General features: G+C 42.2%; 1 protein-coding gene across 1 annotated transcript in view; it reads right to left on the bottom strand.

Moving 5' to 3' along the window:
• Nucleotides 1–26,786, bottom strand: part of nos1apa (nitric oxide synthase 1 (neuronal) adaptor protein a) — a 60,585-nt gene that overhangs the window by 20,700 nt on the left and 13,099 nt on the right. Inside the window, exons 3-5 of the mRNA XM_023794568.2 lie at nt 16,554–16,646; nt 13,380–13,438; nt 2,268–2,376 (exon numbers count right to left, since the gene is read on the bottom strand). Coding sequence (XP_023650336.2) covers nt 2,268–2,376; nt 13,380–13,438; nt 16,554–16,646 — 261 coding nt within the window. The remainder of the gene's footprint in view (nt 1–2,267; nt 2,377–13,379; nt 13,439–16,553; nt 16,647–26,786) is intronic.

Raw genomic sequence — 26,786 nt, 5'->3', positions numbered from 1 at the left:
GCAGGGGACACTCTGGAAGGGATGCCAGTCCATCACAGGGCACGAGGCAGGGGACACTCTGGACGGGATGCCAGTCCATCACAGGGCACGAGGCAGGGGACACTCTGGACGGGATGCCAGTCCATCACAGGGCACGAGGCAGGGGACACTCTGGACGGGATGCCAGTCCATCACAGGGCACGAGGCAGGGGACACTCTGGACAGGATGCCAGTCCATCACAGGGCACGAGGCAGGGGACACTCTGGACGGGATGCCAGATCATCACAGGGCACGAGGCAGGGGACACTCTGGACGGGATGCCAGTCCATCACAGGGCACGAGGCAGGGGACACTCTGGACGGGATGCCATGTCCATCACAGGGCACGAGGCAGGGGACACTCTGGACAGGATGCCAGATCATTGCAGGATAGTTGTTCACACACACAAGGTCACACACTACGGGCAATTTAGAGAGATGCCATTTCAAATTTACCTCTATAGGAGGGAACCAGAGTACCGAGAAGAAACTCAACACAGAGAAGGAACAAAAGAAGAAACGGACAAACGAGCACACACACGCAAACCTGTACTGATATCTTCGTGGGGACCATCCATTCATTTCTATGGGCAAAACCCTCATCCCAGCTTTGTATCACATTGTGGGGACATGTAATATATACAGTGTAATATATACATGACCCACCCTCACGCATGTACACACACGCATGCACAGATCCAGGGACAGGAACTGAGGCCAGAGGCCTAAAACCGTGAGGCTACAGCATCATGCATCAACACCAAGCATCAACACCATGCATTTGCATGAGCCCCTGGAGATCTGGCCCCCTGCTGGCCCCAAGCAGTCACTACTTTCTGGGGCCCCAGAAACAAGAAACCCACCCCAGCTTCAGGCTTACTCCAAGAATATATTAAATCAGTGCGAACAGTAACTATGTCAGAAGTGCTGTGCAATTCAGTTTAGACTAAAAGGATATTTTAAAAAATAAAAACGAAAGTCAATCACTGAGAGAAGAGGTATTATGGCGAAAACTGGTCATGCATTTATCTGCATTTGGGCAAACAATACAAGCAGACAATTCAATCTTAAGTGTAATATTAAAGCATTTATGAAAATAGATTGGAAATTCGACAATCCACAAAGCAATCATCAAGCCAATTTGAGGACCCTCATTCCCATATTAATTTGTGCCCACATAGGCCTATATGATAAAGCAGTAACAGGCCACGGATGGAATTAACAAGGTCTGCTGTTTGCTTTTTATTAACATGGCCGATGGTCCTGCAAGGGGCAGCTTGACGAGGAAATTATGGAGAGGTAAAACGGGTAAAATCGCGGTTAGATGGGACTGGGAACACAACTCTGCCTGACCCGGAACCATAAGAAGCCGCCAGTAACACATTTACATTTTATTTAGTTAGGAAATGTTTTTATGCAAAGCGATGTACATTTTCGAGAATGCAGAGAGACAGACAGCAACCCTGCAGCAACTGGGGTTAAAGGGTTTTGCTCAAGGGGCCGACTGTGACATCACGCTGCAGGAATCTGGACTGATGATCTTCTGACCCCAACCATGGCATCCTAACCCTGCAGAGGGACACACCGCTCCCCCACCACGAAGTGAGTATGCTGGGGAGGAATCAGGAGGCTCGAAACCCCGAATCTGAGGTCCCACCCACCTGCTTCTCCGTCCTCTAAACCAGACAACCCGAAGTCATTGAAATTCATGAGGGCTCTCCTCCACACCACCTTTAACGTCATTATCGATTCCTGGGGGTCGCGCTCATTTAACAAGCAGATAGGGAGATCTGAATTAATTCTATTTTCTTCCATGAAAGCAAACTCAATGCCACTAAGGAAATTCAGTAGGATTTCAGTTTAGGAAACTTAAGGAACTTATGCAAATGGTCACAAACTTTAAATATTGTTAGTTTACCACAGAAGCAATTCAAATATCAGTTTTTCAATCAAAATTCAAAAATGTTTTGCTAGAAATCAGGGAGTATGCTGTGAAATACAATAGTAATTTGCATAGTAACCTGACTGAAAAAAATCAGCTATTACCACTTTAATGGCCCACATAGTATACAGCAATATTAAGATTTTTTTCTATCTTTGATATAACGAGGTCACAACCCAGCAGGATGTTTCCTTACAGCTCACATTCTGTAAACAAAATGCTAAAGTGTGCAATGCAGCCATATTATATAAGCAGCAGCTTCAGTAGCTGGAAACATACAATGCCAACGCTTGACGGAAAAGGTTACCTTTTTCTTTGACTTGAACACGTTACAGCGGAACACATTGCTCTGTCCGTCTCTGGCGATATAACTGAAGATTTTCAAGTCCTGCGAGTCATGAGAGACATAGAAAATCCTGCAAACAAAGAGAGCTTGTTACAATTTTTTTCACATCACAACAATAATCGTGGCACTGGAAAGACTGAAGAGCCAAACAATAGACGGAACTTTCTGGCAGAAAAGGCCACCTTTAAGGCCACCAGGAGTGAATAACTTGAGATTGCCAGTAATCTTTACTTAATAAATTATGATAGTCAATGGCATGCTTGTCAATGGGATTAATGCTGCTATGTCCTTATTAAAAACACTAACTAATGAGACAGCATTAACCAATTACATTATGCATAAATTATACAAAGTCACAGGCACCTTCAATGAAAGAACATAAGAAATGCCTTCAGTTATATTCACAGAATGTGCTTAAGGATGATTTACAAAAGCACAACAATGCCTCAGAACCAGGACAGCGAGGGCCACTGCAGAGGGAATCCAGTTACAGTGCTGTACACCTGAAATCTCACTGCCAATCCATATGTGGCAGCTAAGGGGAGGAAACCTCCCCCTAAAGGACGTATTTAGTCCCTGAGCGTTTAGTGACAAGTACAGTTTAGGGTATAAATAACAGAGTCGCCAGTCTGGCGAACTTCCCACATGGTCCAGAGCCACCAACGGCTGTTTATCAGATGCAGCAAAAATTAATCAGAAAAGTCCACTGAAGGAAGAAAAATGTTTGATGATGTAGGTGGGGCAGGGGGGGGGGTCCAGTGGTCCAGCCCATAAACATCAGGGGCAGATTAATGCATTAGCTATCCCAGGCTATAGCCTAAGATCCCTCTTAGCAAATGGAACATTTATGATTCCTAAACCTCATTTTTACCCCCCCCCCATCTTACATACTTAAAGAATGTTTTGCCACATTTAAAAACAGTAGGTAATGATGGTCAGGCATACTAAAACAGACCACCACTACGTAAAAAATGGACCCCTATCTCTTTTCTCCATTTGGACCAGCCCTACTGACTCAGCCATTTCCTGACACCGAGCAGAATGCTTGTGGGGTTGATATACAGCACAAGTTCTCCCCCTTCGGTGATTTATCAATACAAACTTAACCACGAGCAGTAAAACATTTTCTCCTTCATCATGACATCACGGAATACAACAAGGACAGACATGTGGATAGGGCTGTACGCTCTCGCCCCCTAGAGTGAGGGGTTTGAATAACATCCCCACTGTATGTGTTGAGTTTGCATGTTGCACTGGATTTCTACCACACTTCACAGACATGGAGGTATCTCTGTATTGCCCCTGGTGTGTGACTGTATGCTCTATGAGGACATTCATGTGCAGTGCGCTGCCTGGTTTTGTACCCCATGCTGCCTTGAACATTCTCTAGCCCTTTTCACAACACACACACACACACACACACACACACGCACACACACACACACAATTCTTAAGAAGCTGACAGCATGCAGAATAAGGAGACATTAACCACAGTCACATAGGAGGGGATAAAGAATTACAGTGAATGTAGATAATAGAATTATACGTGGCATATCAATGAATGAAAAGGATCTGCAGCCTCAGCATGAGATAGACAGATCAAATTCGTAACAAAAGTCATTTAAGCCCAAGATAAGACATATGAAGAGTGAAGCAATTTTAACACGGATGTCAACATTTCCACAGTGGTTTAGATCAAGGCGAGAGAGAGGGAGGCAGAGAGATACGGAGATTCCTTCACGACTGGAACTCCCTGACATAAAAGGTATTCATCCTGTAGAAGGTTAGGACCACATCTCACAGCCGGTGACACCTAAATTACAGTCGTTTCCTGTGCGACAGACGTGCAGGGCTGCTGTGATTCACAGCAATGGAGTGCATTGGGAAAACAGTCTGGTTTACAAGACAGGAATAAAACCAATCCCCAAACAGACAAGCAAACAACAATAACAATAAACATGATAATGAAAATACAAGTCCAGAGACCTCCATAACTGACCAGGATAAGCATTTAGAACATGGGTGGATGGGTGGATGGGTGGATGGATGGATGATCTTGGAAACGATGAAACAAGGGCGGGGGCATTAATTCTCTAATGTGGACAGAGGTAGTAGAGAGACTCCAGATCTGTTTCATCAAAGGCTGAACTTAAACGGCACATTTAACCACAATGAGAATCCATGGAAAAAATAAAGTGGGTGATTTCAGGCAGACGTGTCCCCAGTGTTTGAACGGTGGCCCGAACGTCCTGAAAAGCTTCTGAGTCTTATCTGTCCCAAAGCACGGCTCTCGCTCTGCTGGTAGCACAGTAACGCCGCACACTGTTCACGGTACCTGAATGATTCAGCACCTGCTGCCGGGCTGAATGATCCCGGTTAATCTCCAAATGCTATTAAACCAGCAGGAGACTCTTAATGCACAAGCACGTCTACAAGTCAAAGGCAGAATTAAAATTCATTTTAAAAAGGTACATAACACAAGGAAAAAAGAACTGCATACATATACATCCCCTGAAAATCTCATAGTGTACATTTCCCAAGCTGTACTGAAGCCATACAGCACCACAGCTAACATTAACATACAGGCAGTTCTCAGCTGATACAAGTAATCTGGTCCACACACCCTAAAGTCTAATTTTACATAAATCGGATTTACCTTCCCATACCATTCAAGATAAGTTACAGCAAAAAACACATTCGTCAAAAGTAGACTAGAAATATGTAAGTTCCAAAAGAACACATATTAAATAACTAAAGTGCAAATTTACTTGCTGGCACATGTGACCTTGCTGAGTTTGCACTTCTGTAAAATCGATGCATCTCTTCTCTTTTTGCGCAAGTCCTAATTTACTTACATCAGTTTTATGCAGAGATGCCTGTAATTAGTTCCCCATGCTAATAGAGACGGGGGGGGCAGAAACTCCACAGCCTGTGGGATCGACAGATTGACACCACTCACACTTAACCACCAGCTCCTAACCACATGTTAGAATCGGCTCCTCTGTGAGACCACATTGCACGAGATGAATTAAGCAGGCAGTCATTCAGCTGTAATGGGGATAATGTATGGACATAATATCCCTGTGCCACAATAACACAAACATTCTGCATATGCTATCAATCAAACGATTATGGCAACTGCCAGTTAACAATGCTAAGCAATATATAATCACTAGTGTTTATAAGAATATCTCTCTGAATAACAGGGATTTTAAATAAATGCAAAAATATGCAGTGTTCTCATTTGCCAAAAAAGGTGACAAGCACCAATTAACCCAAAGAAAACACATTTCTGAGCGTGTACTCTGGGGAGAAAAGCTTCTCTACCCAAAAACTTATTAAATAGACAAAACCCAACTGGCTCATAAAAATCAACTTTTTCCTAATGGGGAAAAAAAAATTAACCTGCCAGGAAAATATCTGAAGATTTTTCCTCAAACACCAAAAAACAAAAACTAATGACAAAAAAAAAACAACCACCCTTGGCTTAATTAAAAAAGGCCCTATCACAGCACCTACGGACTCTCCTTGGGATGTAGTGATTAACCCTGGACATTGCTGTGCGGAGCCTAACTATGCAGAATAAACACAAAATGCAGCCCAGTCGTAACAGGAGCCTGTATGTTATGTTGTTACACGGAAACTGCATTGTTTAAACACTCTCCAGCACCACAAAGGACTAAGGCTATTCTTTCAGCACAGTAAAATAACAAGCTGCAAAAATATGTCTTTAATGCATTTCTGAGCAACCGTTTTAACAGCATCACAGGGATAACAGAACCTGGTGTCATACGCTGGAAGGGGCTGAAGACAGACAGAAGCTGGCCAGAGTTATTCAAGAATTATACAAACAATGTACCCGTTCGGTCCCTCATGTGTCTGCTGGTCTGTTTATATTATCTATATTATGCATATTATACACACATATACATATATACACGCTATAATTATATAAGGCCAGTTAATTAGATATACCTGCAAACAGAAAATTCTTTACACACAGCACTGGGTCAAGAGATTCAGTTACCATTTGGCTAAGCATTAGAGTGGCGAAGATACAAGTAATTTTAGATCTAAGAAATGTTAAACATGTTATGATTGCTGCTGCCAGAAGGGGTGTTCCTGGTGTCTCAGAAACAGTCACCCTCCTGGGATTCTCACACGCTACGGCGTCTGGACTTCACGGGGGATAGTGCGATAAATACCTGGCGGATGGCAGTTCTGTGGCGGAAAACACCTTGTTAATGAGAGAGGTCAGAGGACAACGGCCAGGCTCGTTAAAGCTGATAGGAAGCCAAAAGTGTGGGAATAGCAGCTTGGTGCACCAGTCTAATCCTCAAACCCGGTTCTGGAGCCAAAAGTGGGTCGTCGTGCCCACTACCACCTGCTGAGTGTATATACAATATGTGTAAACAGTGACACATACATATATGGGATGTCATAAAAGTTGCAGTATATGTGATGGCCAGGCATCTCAACACTTTTATCCACATAGTGGGTATTTTATATGTTATGTTATAAAGTTGAGAGAGGCGAAAAGAGAATTTCCCCACAGGGCTCAATAAAATATCAATCAACCAATTAATCACTACACACTATATTATATTATATTATATTGCATTACATGCGTGCGTGTGTGTGAACATGTATATATTATACATGCATACATAATACTGCCTAACCCTACTGGAGGTATGAGTGAGCTGCTCAAAATAAAGGAAAAAAATAATTATGAAGAAAGTAATACAATTCCTGTTTGAGGATTAGTTTAAAATTTGGCATGTATAGGACAGCAGAGATAAATTTAATCTTAATTAGCGTGGGCACTGGGAGATGTTCTTCATTCACCACAGTGATAAATAGTCCCCTGGTCTCTCATTATCACTCAGACATGACGGAAAAATGGGTCAAAGCATAGATATTCCCCCCCTCCCGCCCCCTGGCATAATGTGGCACCAGAAGTATTTCAGGTGAAGGCAAGAGATGACAGACCGACTCAGGTTAGCATCCTTCCCAGATATCTCACCTGAACCTGTATGTGCTTGTGTGTGTAGTATGGTTACACCGGGAGTGACTGAGGCTCACGCAATATAAAACACCCCACCAGAGGCATCCGGAACAGTCCAATGTTCGGGACGTTTCAGGTGTGACTTTAGGCAGTATCCACTCCAGATCATTTCAACATGCATCTTGCAGTCAAATGTCAAGATAGGATTCCTATGGAGGATTGTTCTATTGACCAGTCTGTCCCTAGACTAGAAAGATTAACCAATTAACACATTTTCAGGACTTGCTGTAAAGGGTCTGTGTAGGGAATGCATGAGCGGTTTCTCAGTGGGGATTCTCTTTGGCTAAAAACTGAGATTACTTTGGGTTAAAACTGCCGCCCCTCCCTCGGTGTAATCCATTCGAAACGCCAGACAAGATCTTCCAGCTGAAAGCCATGCAGTCTTTTGAAGCCTGCTTCATTACCCCCTGGCTGCGCTTAAATGTTGCGTAACAAGGACTGGTGCTGTTGTTGTTTTGGGGTTCATGTACAGGGGAAGGTTTTGGTGGTCTGAGTGAATTGCACTTCTCTTTAGTGGTTGGGATGGCAGCAGGTACTGTCTTTGGTCCTGTTGCCATTGTAAAGCAGAACTACATTATTAGACATGTAGTAACTTCATTATTATATTCCACAGATTCTAAAATGATTGGTTATCACTCTGAACCAATCAGATTGTAGTGGAGGTGGGTCCAAGCAACTAGAGGAGGCAGGACCAAGACATCTGATTGGTTGGTCCCAATCAAGGATTTCTCTCTCATTTTTCCTTCTGTCCTCAAACTCCCATAAGCCATATAGACACACCCATCCAACCCCCTAGTTTTTAGCTATGTGAAACTATTGTACGACATAAACCAGTCCGTGGACATCGAATGGTTGAGACCCCTACCGTAAGGAACACAGTAGTAATACTGGATGTTTTACACGGGATTTTACTGTGAGGGCGACACTGCCACACCAGCTCCTGTTATCAGCTATTCAGCAATCCTACAAACATTTCAAACACTGAGCAGGAACTCATGTGAAAATCCTCTTCTGAATGAAAAATGTGCATTGTGTGCAACTCTGTCCATCATCCTGGCACTCAGTCTAATGTATACCTTACCTAAAGTCATTTCAGAAATACCCTGTTATTGAACATATCCATATGCTAAATGTATGATAAATCCATGGATGCTGAAAAATAAGCCAGAAGTATCCTTATCTCATAAATCCCCATATATCAGTCATATGAATGAGATTATTGAGTGTAGGTGCGAGTTTCTCTGTACCGTTCATTATATGCTGGATGGGAAGCCAGTTCATTGTGGATAAGGGTTAAATGTATCTTTAAAACTAGCACTTGTAATAATGCAAAACAAAGGCTACTCATGTATGATGTATAAATACATAAAGTCATTCAGCTTTTACAAGGAGTGATTTATGCTTTTGTGTTTCAAAGTAAAAGAGCAGGGCTTTGATGTCTTATAAGATCATATATACGACCTTTAAATGCTCATTAAAGTGCATGTCTGCAAATTGTAGAGAAGATGAGAGCAGTAAACGGAGAAGAATATTTTTCCAAACCAGAATTTATAAAATACATAGGTTAAGCCTGTGAAAATCAGGTAGAATTTCCAAGTAACATGTGTGAAGGTAGTGGTGCAGATTTTTAATGCCGTCAAACCTGTTGACCCGTCTCGTATTTTAAAAACAATTTCAATCACCCATTGTCAGCAGAAGCCTGGTTTGGCTCTGTCGGGCAAGTTTTTGAGGAACATCAAGGTCATCCAACATCATCATCCCACAGAGAAAAAGGAACAAGAGGGGGAAAAAAAACAGAGAAACACAAACAAGCGAGTGCAGATGCTCTGATAAAGGGGGTCTCTTCCACTTTCAAACACAGTTAATCTTTGATAACTCCTGGCAGGACTTCAGCACCAGTCTCAGGAAAAAAAACACTGCATGACTGCAACGTTCAGAGGTTTATTTCTGCACTTCTGAACTACAAGATTGTGTTGAGTGTGTTTGCGCTTGTACTACAGGATTGCCAACTGTCACACATCTGACTCTCATGGTTACATAAGAAATCTTACTGCAAATCTAGATTATTCAATTATAAACATAGAATCAGCTACATCAAATGCATTAGGACAGTTTGAAAACCCTACAAACTATTTACAAGGTAATAAAACTCTTACATACATGTAAATACATTGAAAATCTCATGCCAGTCAGCTGACCAAACTCGACAACCTTGGTATTATAGTGCTCTGAATGTGCTCACTATTACAACTTGGAAAACCGTAAAACATACTACAGAGAGTAAACATCGAGTGGATAAGCATTAATTATACGATCATGAGGACAGGGCATGGCCATGTCATGAGCAAAGGTCAGGTGATCAGGCCTTTGCATTGTAATTGGTCGAGCGCGTTCCTCTTCCTGCTTGAACTGCTGTATTCCTTTCGGTTTCCCGTAACCTTGACTACAGTTTCTACCCAAATCTGACGCTCATGTGATCCAATGTGATTCCCCGACTCCCAGGCCCAAGTTTGTGATTTTCCATTTTCTAATCCACTGAAAGGGACTCATGTTTTCTGCCTTTCTTCGCAATGTCCCTGTATCTTCTGAATGGGAAACCCCATGGTCTAATAAATGTCAATCCCTATCCTGACTGTCACATGAACCAATTTTCCAAAGCCATATTTGTAAATTGATTAACTGAAGTAACCTTCCTGGGTCAGACCCCGCACCTTCTAGGCCAGACTCCAGGTTCGCCTGCGATCCAAAACTGCAGTAGAGATGAATGAAGATTTAAGATGGACTGACTGATACACAATTTTAAGAACCTGTCAAGTTTCTGTTTTTAAAATCAGTCAGTGGCTTTCCTGCTGTTATTAGCTTGTGTATAATTGTTCATTTAGGGGAAAAAAAGAAACCAGTAGAAGTATCACAGTTACTCCAGAAACTTGCTCCCCTGAAGTCTCCATCAAAGCTGGACCAATAAAACATCCTCATCTGCAGAAACAGCTGTAGCCAAGCACAGTCCTTAAAGTCAAAAAAAAAGTGAGCCCAGCCAGAAGAGAAGAATGCAAAAGCTCTGGACAACTGCTCAAAGTTCAGGTGAGCCCATTTTCCGTTACATATTCTTCCATCAGCATTTTCACACTTATGAGGGCGTGCACTTGCAAAACACGAGCCTCTATCCCTCTGAATGGTGCCTGACATAGACAGTTTTTCTGACATGGAGTTCAGTAAAGCAGAGCCGACTCAGTAGGTGACATGAAAAGCAGACTTTTCGATTAGTCAGGGGGTCGGAGTTGACAAACAGTGAATGTTACGGGTATTTAATGACACGAGCAGGGAACTCATCTGCCTTCTGTTATATGAAGACAGAAAACAGCAGGGGTCTCCAACTCCGGTCCTGGAGAGCTACTATCCAGTAGGTTTTCTGTCCCACTTGGCTTCTGTTGAGTCACATCTGTTCCTGGTATTTACCCGAGAACAGGTGTGGCTCATCAGAGGCCGGGTATGATAGAAACCCTACTGGACGGTAGCTATCCAGGACCGGAGTTGGAGACCCCTGGAATACAGCTTCAGTGTTACAGTGGGTTTGGATGCAGTGCCTGTGATCTGAAGGTTGCTGGTTCAAATCCCAGGGTCGGGGATATCTGTTACATGTAAGTATCTGTTACATGTTACCATGACTGCAAACATCACACGCGAGTTTCATGGTACAACACAGGCATGATGCTAATCAAGCGTTACAGGCTGCCTGCTCATAAACATTCATAAATTGAAAAACCAAGACAACAAGACTGCTGTACATGCAGAGTTTAATACCTGTAATTTACACCCCTGAGAGTTGGCCAGGAACTCATAATAAAGGAGGATTATCTTTATTTATGGTTATGTGTCAAATGAGGCCACAGCATTCATATGAAGATTAGAATATATACGAGATTGTGAGTACTGAAGGATGAGCACAAAGGAGAGCTCCAGAATACCGGCGTTTCCACTGGATGAATCAGCTGCGTCTGACTGACGGCGTTCGGAGAACCAATCTGCTCTCCAAGCCTCACAGGATTGGAGCCGATTGGGAAAAGCTTCAACCCCAAATTCCAAGAAGGAGAAGGGACCCAAATATGAATGAAAGGAATATGGAGTTGTGTTGGGGTAAATGTTAAAGAAGAAACTGCGAGACCTTCGATTTAGCAATATATAATATTATATATATATATATAATATTATATATATATATATATATATATATATATATATATATATATATATATATATATATATATATATATATATATAAAAATAAAACAGAAAATATTTTTTATATATTTGCACATCACAATCTAGCTGACATCGACACTTTGCCTGAGGATAACTGTACGTTTGAAATATCTGTGGTGTAAAAGTGTGACAGCATGTACGACATCCACATCCATGGAACATGAGTGTTCTACTTGACAGCTGAAGAGTTTTTCCACATACGATACCTGCAGTGTAGGTTAATACAAGCAAACTAAAACATAATCCGGTTTTCCCTCAGCAACAAATCCTCCATTGTGTGGCTAAATCGAGGAGTGGGTTAGGAGGCACTGCTGCCTGGCAACCGTCTCCGTGTCAGACCCCCCTGCCTTCCCTGTCCGCAGCCGAGTTGGGGAGGCACCCACCATCATTACAGTTACGGCAGAACCACGACTCTGCAAGCGGCACAGTTACATCGCTCACATCCCGGGACACGGGTTCCGAGCACAGTCCCGCCTACTGCTTCACAGAGTCTGCCTGTTCTTCCTGTCTATCCCGCGTCCTACTCAGAGCGCCCCCTACATGTCACCCATGGATCAGCAATTACGAAAAAAAAAATCGACCAAACGGGTTCCTTATATCCTCCCTGTCCTTAATCATACATATGAAACCTCACATAAAAGGCAGCCTCTGCCGTTTACTGTGCAAAGAAAAAAATGTTCTGACAACTCAGTTCAAATGAGAATTTGACAGCAGTACATGGATTGAATAGATAAATCGGTATTCAAGTTAAGAGCAAAATGCATGAAAAGCCTCCACTCATTAACTTCATTAATATAGGAAGACACTATTATTTTGCCTGTATTTTCCTATAAATGACATAAATAGAATTAAATTTGAAACTCAAGGAGTGTCTGCGGGGAGCACTTTAAAAAGCACAATCTGGTAGGTGGACGGCAAATGGTAACCGTTTACAAAAATGCTACCTTTGCCACTTGATATTTACGCTCAAGGGTATTGATCAATAATAATACGACATGACAATGACTGCCAAGCACTGAAGATCTTTATCCACCCTAAAAGGAGACAATTTCTCTCTTAATTAAACGAAGCAGAGTTTCATCGATATTTTCAATGAAATGAAAGAAAAATTCGATAAACTGAACTGATTAGCTACTGGGTGCAGTAGCTCATTAAGTAAAAGGTTATTCCTAGTTTCACAAGTGTGTGAAATAAAGTCTTACAGAGTTCTGTGAATCTCATGGGGAACGTTACGGTTACGTAAAGCAGAAGGCATTGGTAAAGCGCAGAGAAAGGTCCTTAACTGAAGTCGCTTCAATAAAAGATTTGCTACATCGTCTCCCCAAGCTACACCACGTAATTACACAGAGCACATCATGCATACTTTGCGTAAGAACATTCTCGACAATCATCGCACATTAATTCTCCATTACTGAAAAAAAGGATGACATTGTAATTGATGGCTAACATGATCTATATTTGCACTTGACGAATGGGCACAGGCTAATCAAAGGCCACAGCAGTCTGTAAACGACGCACATTATATTCTGTTTAACCACTGATTTAATACCTTCCCAGGAAGATGCCAAAAAGCATATTAATCCCATTGACTTTCTACCTCTTGCTGAAAAGCTCTTAGAGAAACTCCATAAACGGGAATAATCAGTGAGGTCGCCCCATTGGAAAGAGAGCGGAGCAAAAGGCTCGCTAAGCCAAGTCCCTGATCGATGACATTTTACAGTTACACGTGAAGTAAAGACACTTACCGGTAAACTGGGTCCTGCATCACCATCATCTTGCTCTCGTCCCAGGTCCACTCTTTTTTCTGTGGGGGCGGGGAATAATTGCATGTTATTTAGGTATTGTGCATGCGGGCGAGTGGCAAACATAAAAGCATGCAAATTCAGGGCCTGCTGAAGTAAAACAGTATGTTTTTACTTTGATGACAACTCACAAGTAGTCCAAATCAGAGCTCTTACTGACTGCCATAAAAAAGAAATCACTTATGTTCAGGGATTGACGTAACTGGCACGCAAATACGCATTCACTTTTAAAAGCAATACGTGTGGCAATTGATTAATGTAACAGCGTGAAAGCATATGTGTGTATTTTATGTACAATTGCATCAAAATGACAAGAAAATATTGTACGTTTTAACCTCTATACCTCAAATGAAGTACGAATTAGCATATAAATGTTAAAATGCACAGTATGCTTTCACGCTGTTACATTAATCGATTGACACACGTATCTCTTTTAAAAGTGAATGCGGACTTGCGTACCAGTTACGTCCATCCCTGCTTATGCTGTTTTCTTGCCATATTACCATTTTCATCAACCCATCCATTTTCTGTAGCTGCTTGTCCTATCCAGGGTCACGGGAGGGGGGTGGGGGGGGTGGTGGTCTAGAGCCAGAGCACTTACAGCTAATTTGGTAATGCTGGTTAACCTCAGTATGTTTTTTGGACTGTGGGGGGAAACCGGAGTACCCAGAGGTAACCCCATAACGACACGGGGAGAACATGCAAACTCCACACACAGAGCCATGGCAGAGACTCAAACCCTGGTCCCAGGGGTGTGAGGCAACAGTGCTAACCACTGCACCACCGTGCTTTCATATATATATTTTATATAACAAGCCTTTATAAAATCAGCCACCTTCCAATACTGCTTATTGAAACACTGCGTCAGGGTCATGCCTGGAACATACCCCAAGAGCCACAGGTCACACTGCAGGCCACCGAGAATGGATGCTACTCCACTGCATGGCACACACACTCACAATGGGTGATTGAGACACTTTCAGCTAACTGCGTTTTTTAGGACTGCAGGAGTGAGCCAAAGTACAGAGAGGAAATTCAGAGCGCTCCGACGAAGTTCATACAAACACAGAGACACAGCAGCGGGGGCAGGATTAAAAACGGTAACAGTGCTACGCGCTGCTACATGCTATATACCGCTGTATCGCATCCGTTAAAACCTCCCCCTACACCTGCTCATATTGATACGATCTCTCTGCTCCCCCCTGAGGCAAATGTAGAGCAGCAGAGACTTTGCAAACAGTATCTCACCACTTTCTCCATCACGTCATTATGGCTGAATCCATGCTTCACAGAAGCACATGATTAGTGACATGAACTGACTACTTACAGGATACAACCGGCCCTCTTCTCAGACCACACCCACTGCAGCAAGAGGAGCCAATCGGCACACTGGAATCAGGCACTGAGCTAAGGGAATGTCCTATAAAGGCACTACACTACTGTCCCCATGAGAAAAGACTAATTACTCCATTAAAATGACCAGATCAGCATTTTTAAGTAGTATAGTTAAGAGTATAAAATTCATCTGTACTGTCACCATGTCAGATGCCACTCACAGCATAATCATGAGCATCTTGAAAGATCTGCCCTATTGATTCAAGGACTTTTTTTTTTTTTTTACTTTTCTGGCTTAAACAAACATTAATTGTCGAATGTAAATGCAAAGCCTTTCAACTTCCTGACATTTCACCAATGCCAGTGGAAGCAAAGAGGCTCAAGAGACAAAGCCAATAAAACACCTTTGCTATGTTTAAAGATGAAAAAATGTCTTTTATGGACAAAGGAGTTTCCTCTGGTCTTTATAAAAACTCGAACCTTCGCGGAACAGCCGCAACAAAGCCAGGCCAACTAATGTAGGAAGTATGACAAGCCAGGACTGAGACCTACACACTGAGAAGGAAAAAAGATACATAAAATAAAAAGAAATAACACACTTTGGAAACAATACGACTAAAACATCTGGCAGGCACTTTGTAAATTACGATCTTCTCCAGTTTGCCTTTTATTCAGTGATTTTACAGAAGTTCACTGCAGGCTGCGTTCTGGCCCGGTCTGCTGTCAGTGTTCTTCTCCGATCAGTGAAGCATTTCCACATATTAATAGTAAAAACACATCAGTGCTATATGCTTGACTACCAGCAGTAAAGGAAAAATCAGGGATCGAGCATCACTGGCGTTTGGACTCCTAAGGAACCCAAACCACACTTTGACCAAGGAGAAGAGGTATTTCAGTGTCCAGTATCAGCGCTCAAACTTCTTGTCGACTTTCAGTAGCTAATGTAACTTCCATTTTCCTGTTGATCAACTTGGTAACAATTTACTTGAGGAAGCACAAATAACATAGCACAGTCTTACTTAATGTAGTAATTAAGCAGAAACTAAGGGTTAGTTACATACTGATCCCATTGTCGTTCATCATTAATCAATCATGATGGTTCATGTATTTCATGTAGTTACTATACTTGTTCATTATTTGTACTTGAGTAGTAACTGAGTTACTATGTTACTTGTGCCCTCTCAAGTAAAGCGTTACTGTGGATTACGCCTTCATAAGACAAGGGGGCATACAGTGTGTTTCATTCATTCATTCCCCCATCCATCCATCCATCCATGGAAAAACAAACACAAAATCACCAAAAAATAATAAATGACAATGACCCTGCACAAAACCTCCCAAAATATTTTATATAACTTTGAAAGTACCACACACTTTTCTTATGCCCCTGTGATGATTTGGTGTGATTACAAACATAATGGACCAATTTGCAGGCATTGCAATAGCTTGGAATTCAAGGAAAACATGCAGTCACTCTCTGCTTTTTGCTAGTAATTTAAGGTGATCCTCCTCCGTCCGGCAAACAAACACTCAATCTGCCTTAATACAGGATGAAGCTTCTTCCACAGGCAAAGAACTGCCAACTGTAATCATCTCAAATGGTGCCAGGCTTCTGCTGGCTAGATCCTGAAAAATGGAGGATTCCAAATCAGGCCGGGCCACAACACCCAGTACGTAAGTGTGGTGGGCGTGGCCTAATCAATCAGTGACATGACAATGGCCCACCTACCCTAACCCTAACCAACCAGTGATCCAGAAGGAGGCATGAAAGTGGCCATCTACCTTCTTCTTTTTTCTCAGGACCACCTTGACGCCATCCACCGATACGATGATGTTGACCTTCTTCTTCCTGATGTTCTTCACTTTGAACTCATACTGAAAAGAAGCAAAAAAATGATTAATAGGATGACCGGTGGATAGAAGAAAAAAAATAAAAAATCAAGCAATGTGAGCATGAAAAAGTCACTGAATGACATTTAACAAAGGGCTCCGATTGGTAAAAACCACTGAGTGGCTCCTGACCCACGACGACCTGCGGTACGACCCCACCTTGCAGATCCATTAGTGTTGTGCTTTTTATGAAGAACAACTTCCAGTCATTATAGATAAAACAGATTCAGTCTCCACAAAAATAGTACATGAATCATTTCAATCAGACATATTAAGAGCAAGTATCCTCATTTCCAGTAGGACATTTCAAAACTAGAAAAAAAAAAATGACTTGCACTGAGGTTGGACTGTTTTGCATGTTTCATGCTGAGACATGAAGCTCCTTAGATCTCACTGAGCTTTGGGAGCTGCCATATTCCATATGACACACAATGCATATGGTAATACTATGGTAATACTAGTAACACTAGTAATACTAACAAGCATAACAGTACTGTAAACCTGTAAGATGGGCTCAACGATGACTGAACCCAACATTCTTATGGGGGATGGATGGTCAGCTGACCACAAGAAAGTCAATAAAGAGTTCAGGGTGGGTTAGGAGAGAACGACAGCCAGACTCAGTGAGGATATTGGAGGTTTGTCTGAGGCAATTTGTACCTGGTAATATAAAACTTGATATCAAAAATCTGGCAGAAACCCTGAATGATGGCCGGTCGAGGTACAGGAGTGACGTGACATGGCTCATCAACATGACTTATTGACGGCCAAATGAGTCACTTTGGATTAACTGGTAAGGCATGGCAGCATGGAAGGCACCTTAAAAGGAGGAGATCAGGAGACTTCCTGCTGTGACCAGACAGCAAGCCACAGACTACTGTAAGGACTCACATCCCAAGTAAACAACAATGCACTAGAGAGACAATGCGAGAGTTTGGGTGGTTACTGGGGTTTGCTGGGGGGGGGGTTCAGCAAAAACAAAAGGCCTGTTCTCTAATGAAGTAACAAGGACACAGGGTGGATTTTCTGGCTCATGACCTCATGCTTTGCCGTCCTTCATCCCTTAACACTCCAGTGCTACACCAACCATGGTCAAATACGAATTCTGTCAATACATCGGTCAAATCAAGCAAGCGGGTCAGAACCATGACCCACACAAAAAGTTTCAATAATTAAATAGTGGATATTGAATTATTTATCCAATGACATTTGTCCCGCTGCGGTAAACACTGAGCTTCAGACGGCACACAGCTCACGTTGGCAGGATCAGTCTGCTGTTCTTTCCTGCCTCCCACAATCGGCCATAATGAGCTCCTGTTTGCTTTGGTCCTAATTGGGTTCATCTGGCCACCTGCAATCTGTGCTGTTCTGCCACAGTAAGGGGCCAGGCAGCCCCCAAAGCTCAGTGAGATCTAAGGAGCTTGCCTGCTGATATGACCCAGACTGACTACTGATCCTTCACAAGACCCAAGCTGAAGACTCATTCTTATCTGCTCACCAACCAGCTTCACAGACACACGTCATTGCGAACAAAACGTACTTTGAAGACACTGACTTTTACCTGCTATCCCCTTAGTCTGTTCATGCAGCGATGTCTGAACTTTAAATTTTCACATCATGAGAAGGAAGAGCAACAAATATTAGAAAGAACTGTGAAGTGCAAGAGTCACCATTCACATACATTTTTTCAAGTTTCACATTGTCCATCCATCCATCCATCCATCCACCCACCCACCCATCCATCCATCCATCCATGACAGGTGTATTTGGTACACCTAGCTTATATCACGTTGGACTCATTTTTAACTCAAGCGTGGCTTAAAAGTCGTGTGTTCAGAGAAGCGTTTCTGATGTTGTGCTGTGCTGTTTTTTTTGTACACTAGTGGCTTTAATGAGTCTGGCTGCTCTCGTTAACAAGGTGTTTTCAGTCAGAGCTGAAAGGATTCTTGTTGCTTATTGTGACATTATCTAGACATTGTAGTGCATGAAAATCCCTCGGAAGTGGCTGCTTCTGAGACAGTAAAACCACAGAACCACAGTGTCCGGCACCAAGAGTCACACCACACTCAGAATGACACAGATCACACATCTCTACATACATACAGCTTCAATCCGGTCATCGGTGCTTCAGGTGAGAGTTCAGGCCTCATTCTAGACACCTTATTATATTTTATAATAGACACACATTGACCACTTCTATTAGGCAACACCCAGCTAGTATCAGGTAAGACCTAATTTTACTGTTCAAGGGTAGACATGCTGCATGTTTAGAGTGGTCATTCTGTATGCCTCTTTGTACTGGGCTGTTTTGGCACATGCGGCCTTCCTGTTAGTCTTAATGAGTCCTTGGACCTTAGACCATGCATTTTAGCCATTATAATGCTGAGCCGCACAGTAAATGAACCTCATAACCCTGTCTGTGTGCTGAATGTATTCATGCACAACCACATGACTGGCTGATTGTAGGAGCAGGGCTGTTTTTAACAAGCAGGTGTACCTAATAAGCTGGCCAATTAGAGAATACCCAGAGCGTCACAATAGGGTCAAAATGAAAGGAAGTCAGAAACAATTAACCAACAAACTACAATGAATGGGCAGGGAACCTTGTTACACTCTGGATCATAAAAATGTACTAAAAATGTTACAAAACGGAAACTCCGCTATGCACACCCTTCCACGAGGCCAGCGATAACTGGAAAATGTTCCCCTCCAAAAAAGGTCTAAATTACGGCCAAGACAATAGTGGCTACATTTAATAAAAAGTACATTGATGACAAACAAGATTTTTGAAAAAGGGTAAAGACGTGTTCAGCTTCTAGATAAACACTCATTTATCTACAAAGGGCTCTTTTGTTACTTATTAATTTTTCCATTAAACCCAAACTAACCTCTGAAAATGTGTCTTCACTGCCTTAGTTTTGTACAAAATGTTACGCATCATAGACCATTAAGTTACACATACTGCTACTGATTTACATTAAGTATAAAGACAGAAACAATATATTTTAAAGAGAAAAATAAGATTAAACATCCATTGGGAAATTACTTCTATTCCACAGAACCACTGAAAAGTGAAAGCCATTCATTACAGATTTTTGGGGTTTGTTCATCTGAAAAGCGAACTGCTTAAAAAATGCATGAAGAATGTTAGAAAATTTACACTGCCCTAAATCATCTAAAGAAAACAACAGGATGGAGAGCTAAAATGCTAGACTTTACTGAGGACCCCTAGAAACCTAACCTTACATGAATAGACTGACCTAAAATGATCCAAACACATGCTACAGAAAACGAGGAATCCGTTCACCGTGAACATAATGATCAGGGGCAAGTTTTTTCACTTCCGGTGCTACATTCAAAAAGTCACTCTGGGACCCTAAGTGTAGTGACTGTTTGTGACCAACAGGGGGCCAAACCATGAGAGCCCCATGTACTCCGCTGGTGATAATGCTTAATGACGTACATGACAACTAAAAGCCAGGGGGCTGTTTGAAAGAGGTCATGCAAACAATGTTATGGCTAATATGATGAGATGATTAATATAGTATCATTTACAGGTCACTATCATAGAACATAGGTCGGCTGCAATACATTAAAATCTCCCATTTACCAATAAACCAATTTACATCAATTTAGCAACTCAGAAAACCTTACCACCTCTGTTCTGTACACACAAACTTCAAACCCAACAAATTATAGCTGCAGACGTGACTGTTCAGTGATGTTGCTCCCTGACTGTGATGATTTCCTTGTGGAGAAAAAGATTTTTAATGACTACAGGAGCATTGTTGTTTTACACACATCATCATAGCAACATGCTCTGTTTCTGGGTCACACAGTTGCTACAGACAAGAACTTGCAGTAAAATGTTTACCCAGTTTTGCTCTCAGGAGAATTATACACTCGAACCAGGCAAAAGTAAATGTCTGTGATAAAGAAAAACCTACATATATAAACTGTTCTGGTGGTAATATTAATCTCACAGTGACTGTAAAGACTGCGTATCGCATCAAGCGAAGCTTAAGGTGTTACCAGAAAAAGCACCAATGTCTCAGTAGCAGATTTCACTTATCTGACAAGAAGAAAAACACACAGCTGTCAGCACAAATTTCAGGAGAGGATGGAGCTCGATCTGACAGCCAGTCTGAAATAATTTACCCTGAGGTAGTCTGCCAAGAAAAGGCATGCAGGTGTATTCATCATCAAATAATGTGCAGATTACTCACTAAATGATATTAGTGGGATTAAATGCATCTATGGAGGGGAAGTAAAGAATATTTATTGGACAGAGCTCATATTTAGAGAAACAAGGCATTATTTATTGTGACAAGGGTGAGTTCTTCATCTAGATTTCCAGTTAGTTCAGCTGCTGAATGTGGCTAGCACATTAAAACAAACAGTCTCACCAAGCTTGTGCCAAGATGGCAGCATAACCATGAACAAACAATTACAATGGATACAGGCAATCCCCAACAGAGCAAACGTTAAAGGTTCTGCTGTGGTTACGTGTATGGGGCTAGCTACCAAACACGCTGCACATTACGGTACCATGCGTTTGTAGCGTTCTGACTGCCTGCATCGTGAAGCTGCAGTGGCATCTGTGCATTTTGCTTTAAGATCAGACTGTTATTCTTAAGGCTTCATAGATCAACTGCAGAGCTCAATAAACAGTCAATTATGACCACGCAGGGGAGGGAAAAAAAAAAACAGCCAAATTACTCCCCATGCTGAAAGTTGCAGAAAGAGTCCATAGAAAAAATGATCTGAAAATCAAAAGTAGGATATTTCTTCCCTACAGTGATAGCTTCTCCAGAGAAGGGCTTTTAGTGATCTAAATTATTATTCTAATACATCTGGTGTCCATGGATACTGATCAAACTATAGAATGACGTGTTTCCATAGCGACTGAGGAGTATTTCCCAGATTTTACCCAATCCATTTATTTCAACCGAACAAATCATCAGCTGACAACTTCCCCAAACAAATTCTGAAATGAAACTGTTTGTTTCAGTACAGCAATATAAAGTTACATGAAAGCTAATAAAATTGTGGCGGTAGCTGCTTATTAAAGAAATAATGCATTATTCGAAACTATGTAGTATCACAGTACTGTGCAAGATGCAATCTACGCAAAAACCCATTTTGAGTGGAGCTTCAAAAGTTCATTGTCTCTGATCGCTCTAACCTTTAATAACCAAGTGGAATTAACACATTCTTATAACCCGAACCTGACTCACTGAGCCGGCGAACAAAGGATGCATTGTAACATCCAAACAGATAATATCCGAGGAACTAAAGAGCTATTATGGCTGATTTACCTACGAGGTACCAGTCCAATCTACAGCTCACGTTCCAAAGCACCTATATATAAAGTTCACAAATAAAATGTAACTTCAGGCCACTGATCAATATACGGGACGATCAGATATATTTCTCCAAAGCACCGGAAGTCCAAGCTACTTTGGAGGGAGAGGAGAAAAGGGCAAGTAAAATACGACCCTACTGGCTAAAGTATCAGCAGAGCCAGGAGCTTTAATAAAATCTCAGTACCCTCTCACGGGGAGCCGTGGGAGATCAAGCACTTTATCAGTTTTATGCTTGACGCTCAAGTGTGGCAGGCAAAATGCCATCCCGTAGGGAGGGGAAATTAAAGGGCGTCCCTTAGGAGACGTGGCAGGACAATGGAGGAGGACGTGGAGGAGGGAGTAGGACTACAGAGGCCAGAGCCTTCTCCAGACCTCATTTCATTGCAATTCCAAGCCTTCTTGGGCACCTCCCAACAGAGTTACAGTGTTTTCTGACAGGTGTGGAGGCATTCAACAGATCATAATGGGATGAGGTCTGGGGTGGGGGCGGGGGGTGACCGGTTATGGGCAGGGGACTTTCCAGCATTTTAATCTAACACCACAAGTCCATTATTAATTCCAATAATTGCGGCTGACGACACAAAGGCAATTTTCTGACTCTGACACTTGAAGAACACCTTCTATTCACGGTAACCTGCGAAACGCACAGAGTAATTTCCGAGCCCCAAAAGATAGAAAGGCGCACCCTACATAAATGGCATATTATATAAGCTATCAGTTTTTGTTCTGCTGCCGAGAACAGCTATCCATAATTACAATACAAAATTATTATTATGACCAAAGTCATGTAGGTTCAATATGCAAAGGGGTGTATGTAGGGGGGGCACTGGTCCTAGCCAAAAGTTGACTGGCCCAAAGAGGCCCTCCCGCTCCCCTGTCACTCAAAATGCTTCTCATATGCCCCCCCACCTTAAAAAAAGTCCTAGAATTACTCCTGTATGCAGAGATAATGTACCAATACACTAGAAAATGAATAACTTTAGTGAAACTTGGCTGCTGGGCAAAATTATAAGGCGACTAATCCTGTAAAGTTATGAATATTTGCTGGCAAAGCAAATGAACAGTAACCAAAGAGAATTAGCCTGTCAGGCTATGTGTGGCTTTCCAAGCACTCTGTCTCGTACCCTGGCCAAGCCCTGCAAAATGGATGGGTGAACAGACAGAGAATGATTCATATTGTTTCCCTCAACTTACTGTGGTGGGAAACAGCTCTTTGGGTCGATCTCTGTAAAAAGCTGAAGCTTTAATACCATAAAGGATTTCCACAAACATCTGGCTTCCGTTTACCCTACCACAGCACCAAGGAATTATGGGAAAATAAGAATCAGAATGCACAATTGCACAGCCATCAGGACATAAAGAACAAGTCAAACTTATTAAGTAATGAAACGCACCCAGAAATGCAGGTCGGGAGTGTTCATTTAGACAGCATATGGACTGGGGTCTTGAAGAACACACACTCCCAACTGAAACTGCAGAGAAATGCATCCATCCATCACCATTTATCTACTGTAGGTTTGAGACATATAGCTGTAGTATGTCTCAGAGACGCGTGCGTGCGCGCGCACAAACACACACACATTCTTATCTTTATGTGAACTCTCCATTCATTTCTATGGGGGAAACCTTAATCCCAACATGACGACAAGACAGGTTTTTATTACATTGTGGGGGACATTTGGTCCCCACAATGTAAAATAAACCTGACACACAGACACAGACACAGACACACACACACCTTGCCCTTGGAATCGATCCCACAGCCCTGTGGATGTCTGGCCACAGTGCCACCCTATGAGCCAGCAAACCATCCTCCCAGCAGAAGTATTGTTTGGAAACCTCAGCATTTGAAATTCCGCCCTCTACAGACTTTATATTGTGCTATAGATCTGGTTTGTGTCCATCCTCCATCGCAGTTATGACAGACAACAACCTGAGAAGGAACAGAGACCACGTTAAAAAACGGCAGAAACGCACAGCTAAACCAATCACTAAGTCAATCAACATCTTTCTAGCTAATTCACATTTCTGATGTTCTTTCTGAGGTTATTGTTTCATAAACAATTTCAAAAAGATTGACAATTTTTGTAAACTACAGATTTTCTCTGCTCATTAAATAAAAATCATAGATACAATCTATCCTGCGATACCAATATCATTCTCGCCAAATTAAGGAAGTGCAACATGTGATTAAAAGTGAATCCTCAATGGCAAAAAAGATAGATATTATAACTTCTACACCATGTCTGATAACACTTGAGAGCAAACACAGTAGAAATTGTGCAGACTGAAACTCCAAAAAACAAATTTTTCTCCCCTTGAGTACTGGGTTATGTGGAAACCAGACCGGTAAATAGGTCCATGTTGGTAACATTCAGCAGACCCCACAGAGAACACCATGAGTCCGATGGGTCCTACAGAGCTGCGTGGGGGCTGAACTTCGAATATAAACAAGAACAAGCCTCACTTTGTGGAAGGAACAGAGATGGAGGAATCACATGATTTTTATCCCTCTGCACAATATCAACTTACTCAATAATATACTCTAGCACCACAAAAACACAGCTGAAAACCAGCATATGAAGAGAATAATCACACCTTGCTCTGCTGAATGTTTAATGAAGTTTTCCTACAAAATTATAAATCATCAACAGCTCCTATATTCATTTGAATTATCGTTATAGTAAAAGTCTGCAAAACGAGACTAAATTGCTAGAGTACAATCAGCAGGCACAGGTATGACAGCCAGGGAGCTTTTATTCCATTTAACAGCTCTCTTTCATTGGAGTTACCCAAGGAGGTAGCTGAACCAACCCCGCTAACGCTCGAGTGCTAATGCACGGCCCTAAAAGCGCAGGTGCTAAACAGATCTACAGCTGCTAACGCAAAGGCTGCTAACTTGTGTTGCCAGCGACGCTTATAATACGGGGCTATCCTGTATTACAAGGCATGGGTAGCAACTGAATCGCTAATGCTGTTTAAAGTTTGCAAAACAATCTATCAGCAGGTGCAGGTGTGGTAGCAGGGAGGGAGGTTGTGGCTCTTTTTAAATAGTTTCCCAGGGAGGTCGCTGAAGGTAAGCCCCGCTAACACGCGGTTGCTAACGCACGCCCGCTAGCGCCTGTGCATTATCACTTGCCGGACAACAATGTCTCCGTGTTTCCTCCGATGTCATGACAGGTCGATACGTCTCTCTTTGCTTATACAGCACCCCACCCCCCCACCGGCCGCACACTGCCTCAATTGTGTGCCCAGGGCGTTAACAGTGGGTGATACATTGTCTTTATACCTTATCGGCCTGCAGCTGTGGTGCCGCCCAGCTGTGGAAACTGCGATATTCCAGTGGGCCGGGCTGGGAACGAGTGGGCTCCACAAACAAGCTGCGGAGGCGAGGTGTCCCTCAAAAGGGCAGCCTAAACATTAGCTACAGCAAACGGGGAGGGCCTTCTGAACTCTAACCATGCTTACTCTCCAGAAAAACAGCCCACAACTTGCTGACAGTGATTCCAGGGTGCAGTCAGCTTCACCATCACTGCACAGGCAGACATGGGGAAAAACATCGAGTTAACCGTCATGAGAAAGCTACAGTAGAACTTACCATATTCGGTTTATATAGCACAAAGTTGTAGGGTTCTGAACAAACTAAGGAAGTCGATTTTGAAAAAGTGATACTGGCATGTTTGTTTTGTGCGTGGTTTTTCCTGATTGTACATTTTCAAACAGAAAGTGCTTCTCATATGAAGACATGAAAATACCACTTCAGGAAATACCAATTCCAAAGACATTTTTACACCCCATTAACATGTAAATGTAAGAAATGAGGCTAAATGTAACAGCTAAAGCATCAGAATACAATTCATACACTTTTTGTTCTTGAGACAGAACAGAGTAAAAAATAAAAATAAAAATTATGAATGAAAACCAATAGCCAATGGTACACAGATCCACTATGCAAACTATATATATGACTGACTGCTGATTAAAATCACTAGTAGCTTAAAATAACATGGATGTTCAGTTCAGCTCAGCATAACCAGAATCCATCAATGCCACACCCTACATACAGAAAAACGATGAAAACAAAGCTCTCTCTCAGAGCAAATTGATGTAAGCTGAAAGACAAGTAATTAGGACAAACCTATTAAAGTGGTATTTTCTATTTCTTACAATAGTCTGAGCAAAAAGACCAAATTATTAAGCAGTGCTGAGCACTTGTGTCAACAATACTACTACAGGAACGCAATTAAGAACGTATATGGCAGATCGACTGTCATTTCTTTCCAGAATAGAAATATTCTTTGTAAAACAGTAAATTGCCCGAGACGGATTTCAGCCTGCAGGTAGGGTAAGCCGTTCAACATCTCACACACTCCTGTCTGCTCGCAGGCCAGGCCTGCAGCATGTTTGGGGGGGGAGAGCGAACTCTTGCTGTAATTACACGGAGAGAGAGGCATTTCCAATGCAGAGACAGAAAGCCCTGTCTGACCAATGCATAGGAATGACACACCTCTCCCTGCACTCTGATCTTACCCTGTTTCAGTGGCTGTAGTGGCCATTTCCAAGCATATATATTTCACACTTTCCCGACAGTCAGTTGCATAGATCCTGACTGAAAAGCACTCAAAAATGTTGAAGGGGAAAAAAAATCCAGAACTTCACATAAAATGACTAATGCAAAACCTGCACTAAAATATGACAATATTATTCATACTTGGATTCATATTCGTGTTGGATTATTCATACTTATATCAGTAGAGGA

Source organism: Paramormyrops kingsleyae, chromosome 15 (assembly GCF_048594095.1).
Source record: "Paramormyrops kingsleyae isolate MSU_618 chromosome 15, PKINGS_0.4, whole genome shotgun sequence".
NCBI classification, from domain to species: domain Eukaryota; kingdom Metazoa; phylum Chordata; class Actinopteri; order Osteoglossiformes; family Mormyridae; genus Paramormyrops; species Paramormyrops kingsleyae.
This window is presented reverse-complemented; position numbering and strand designations above follow the sequence as displayed.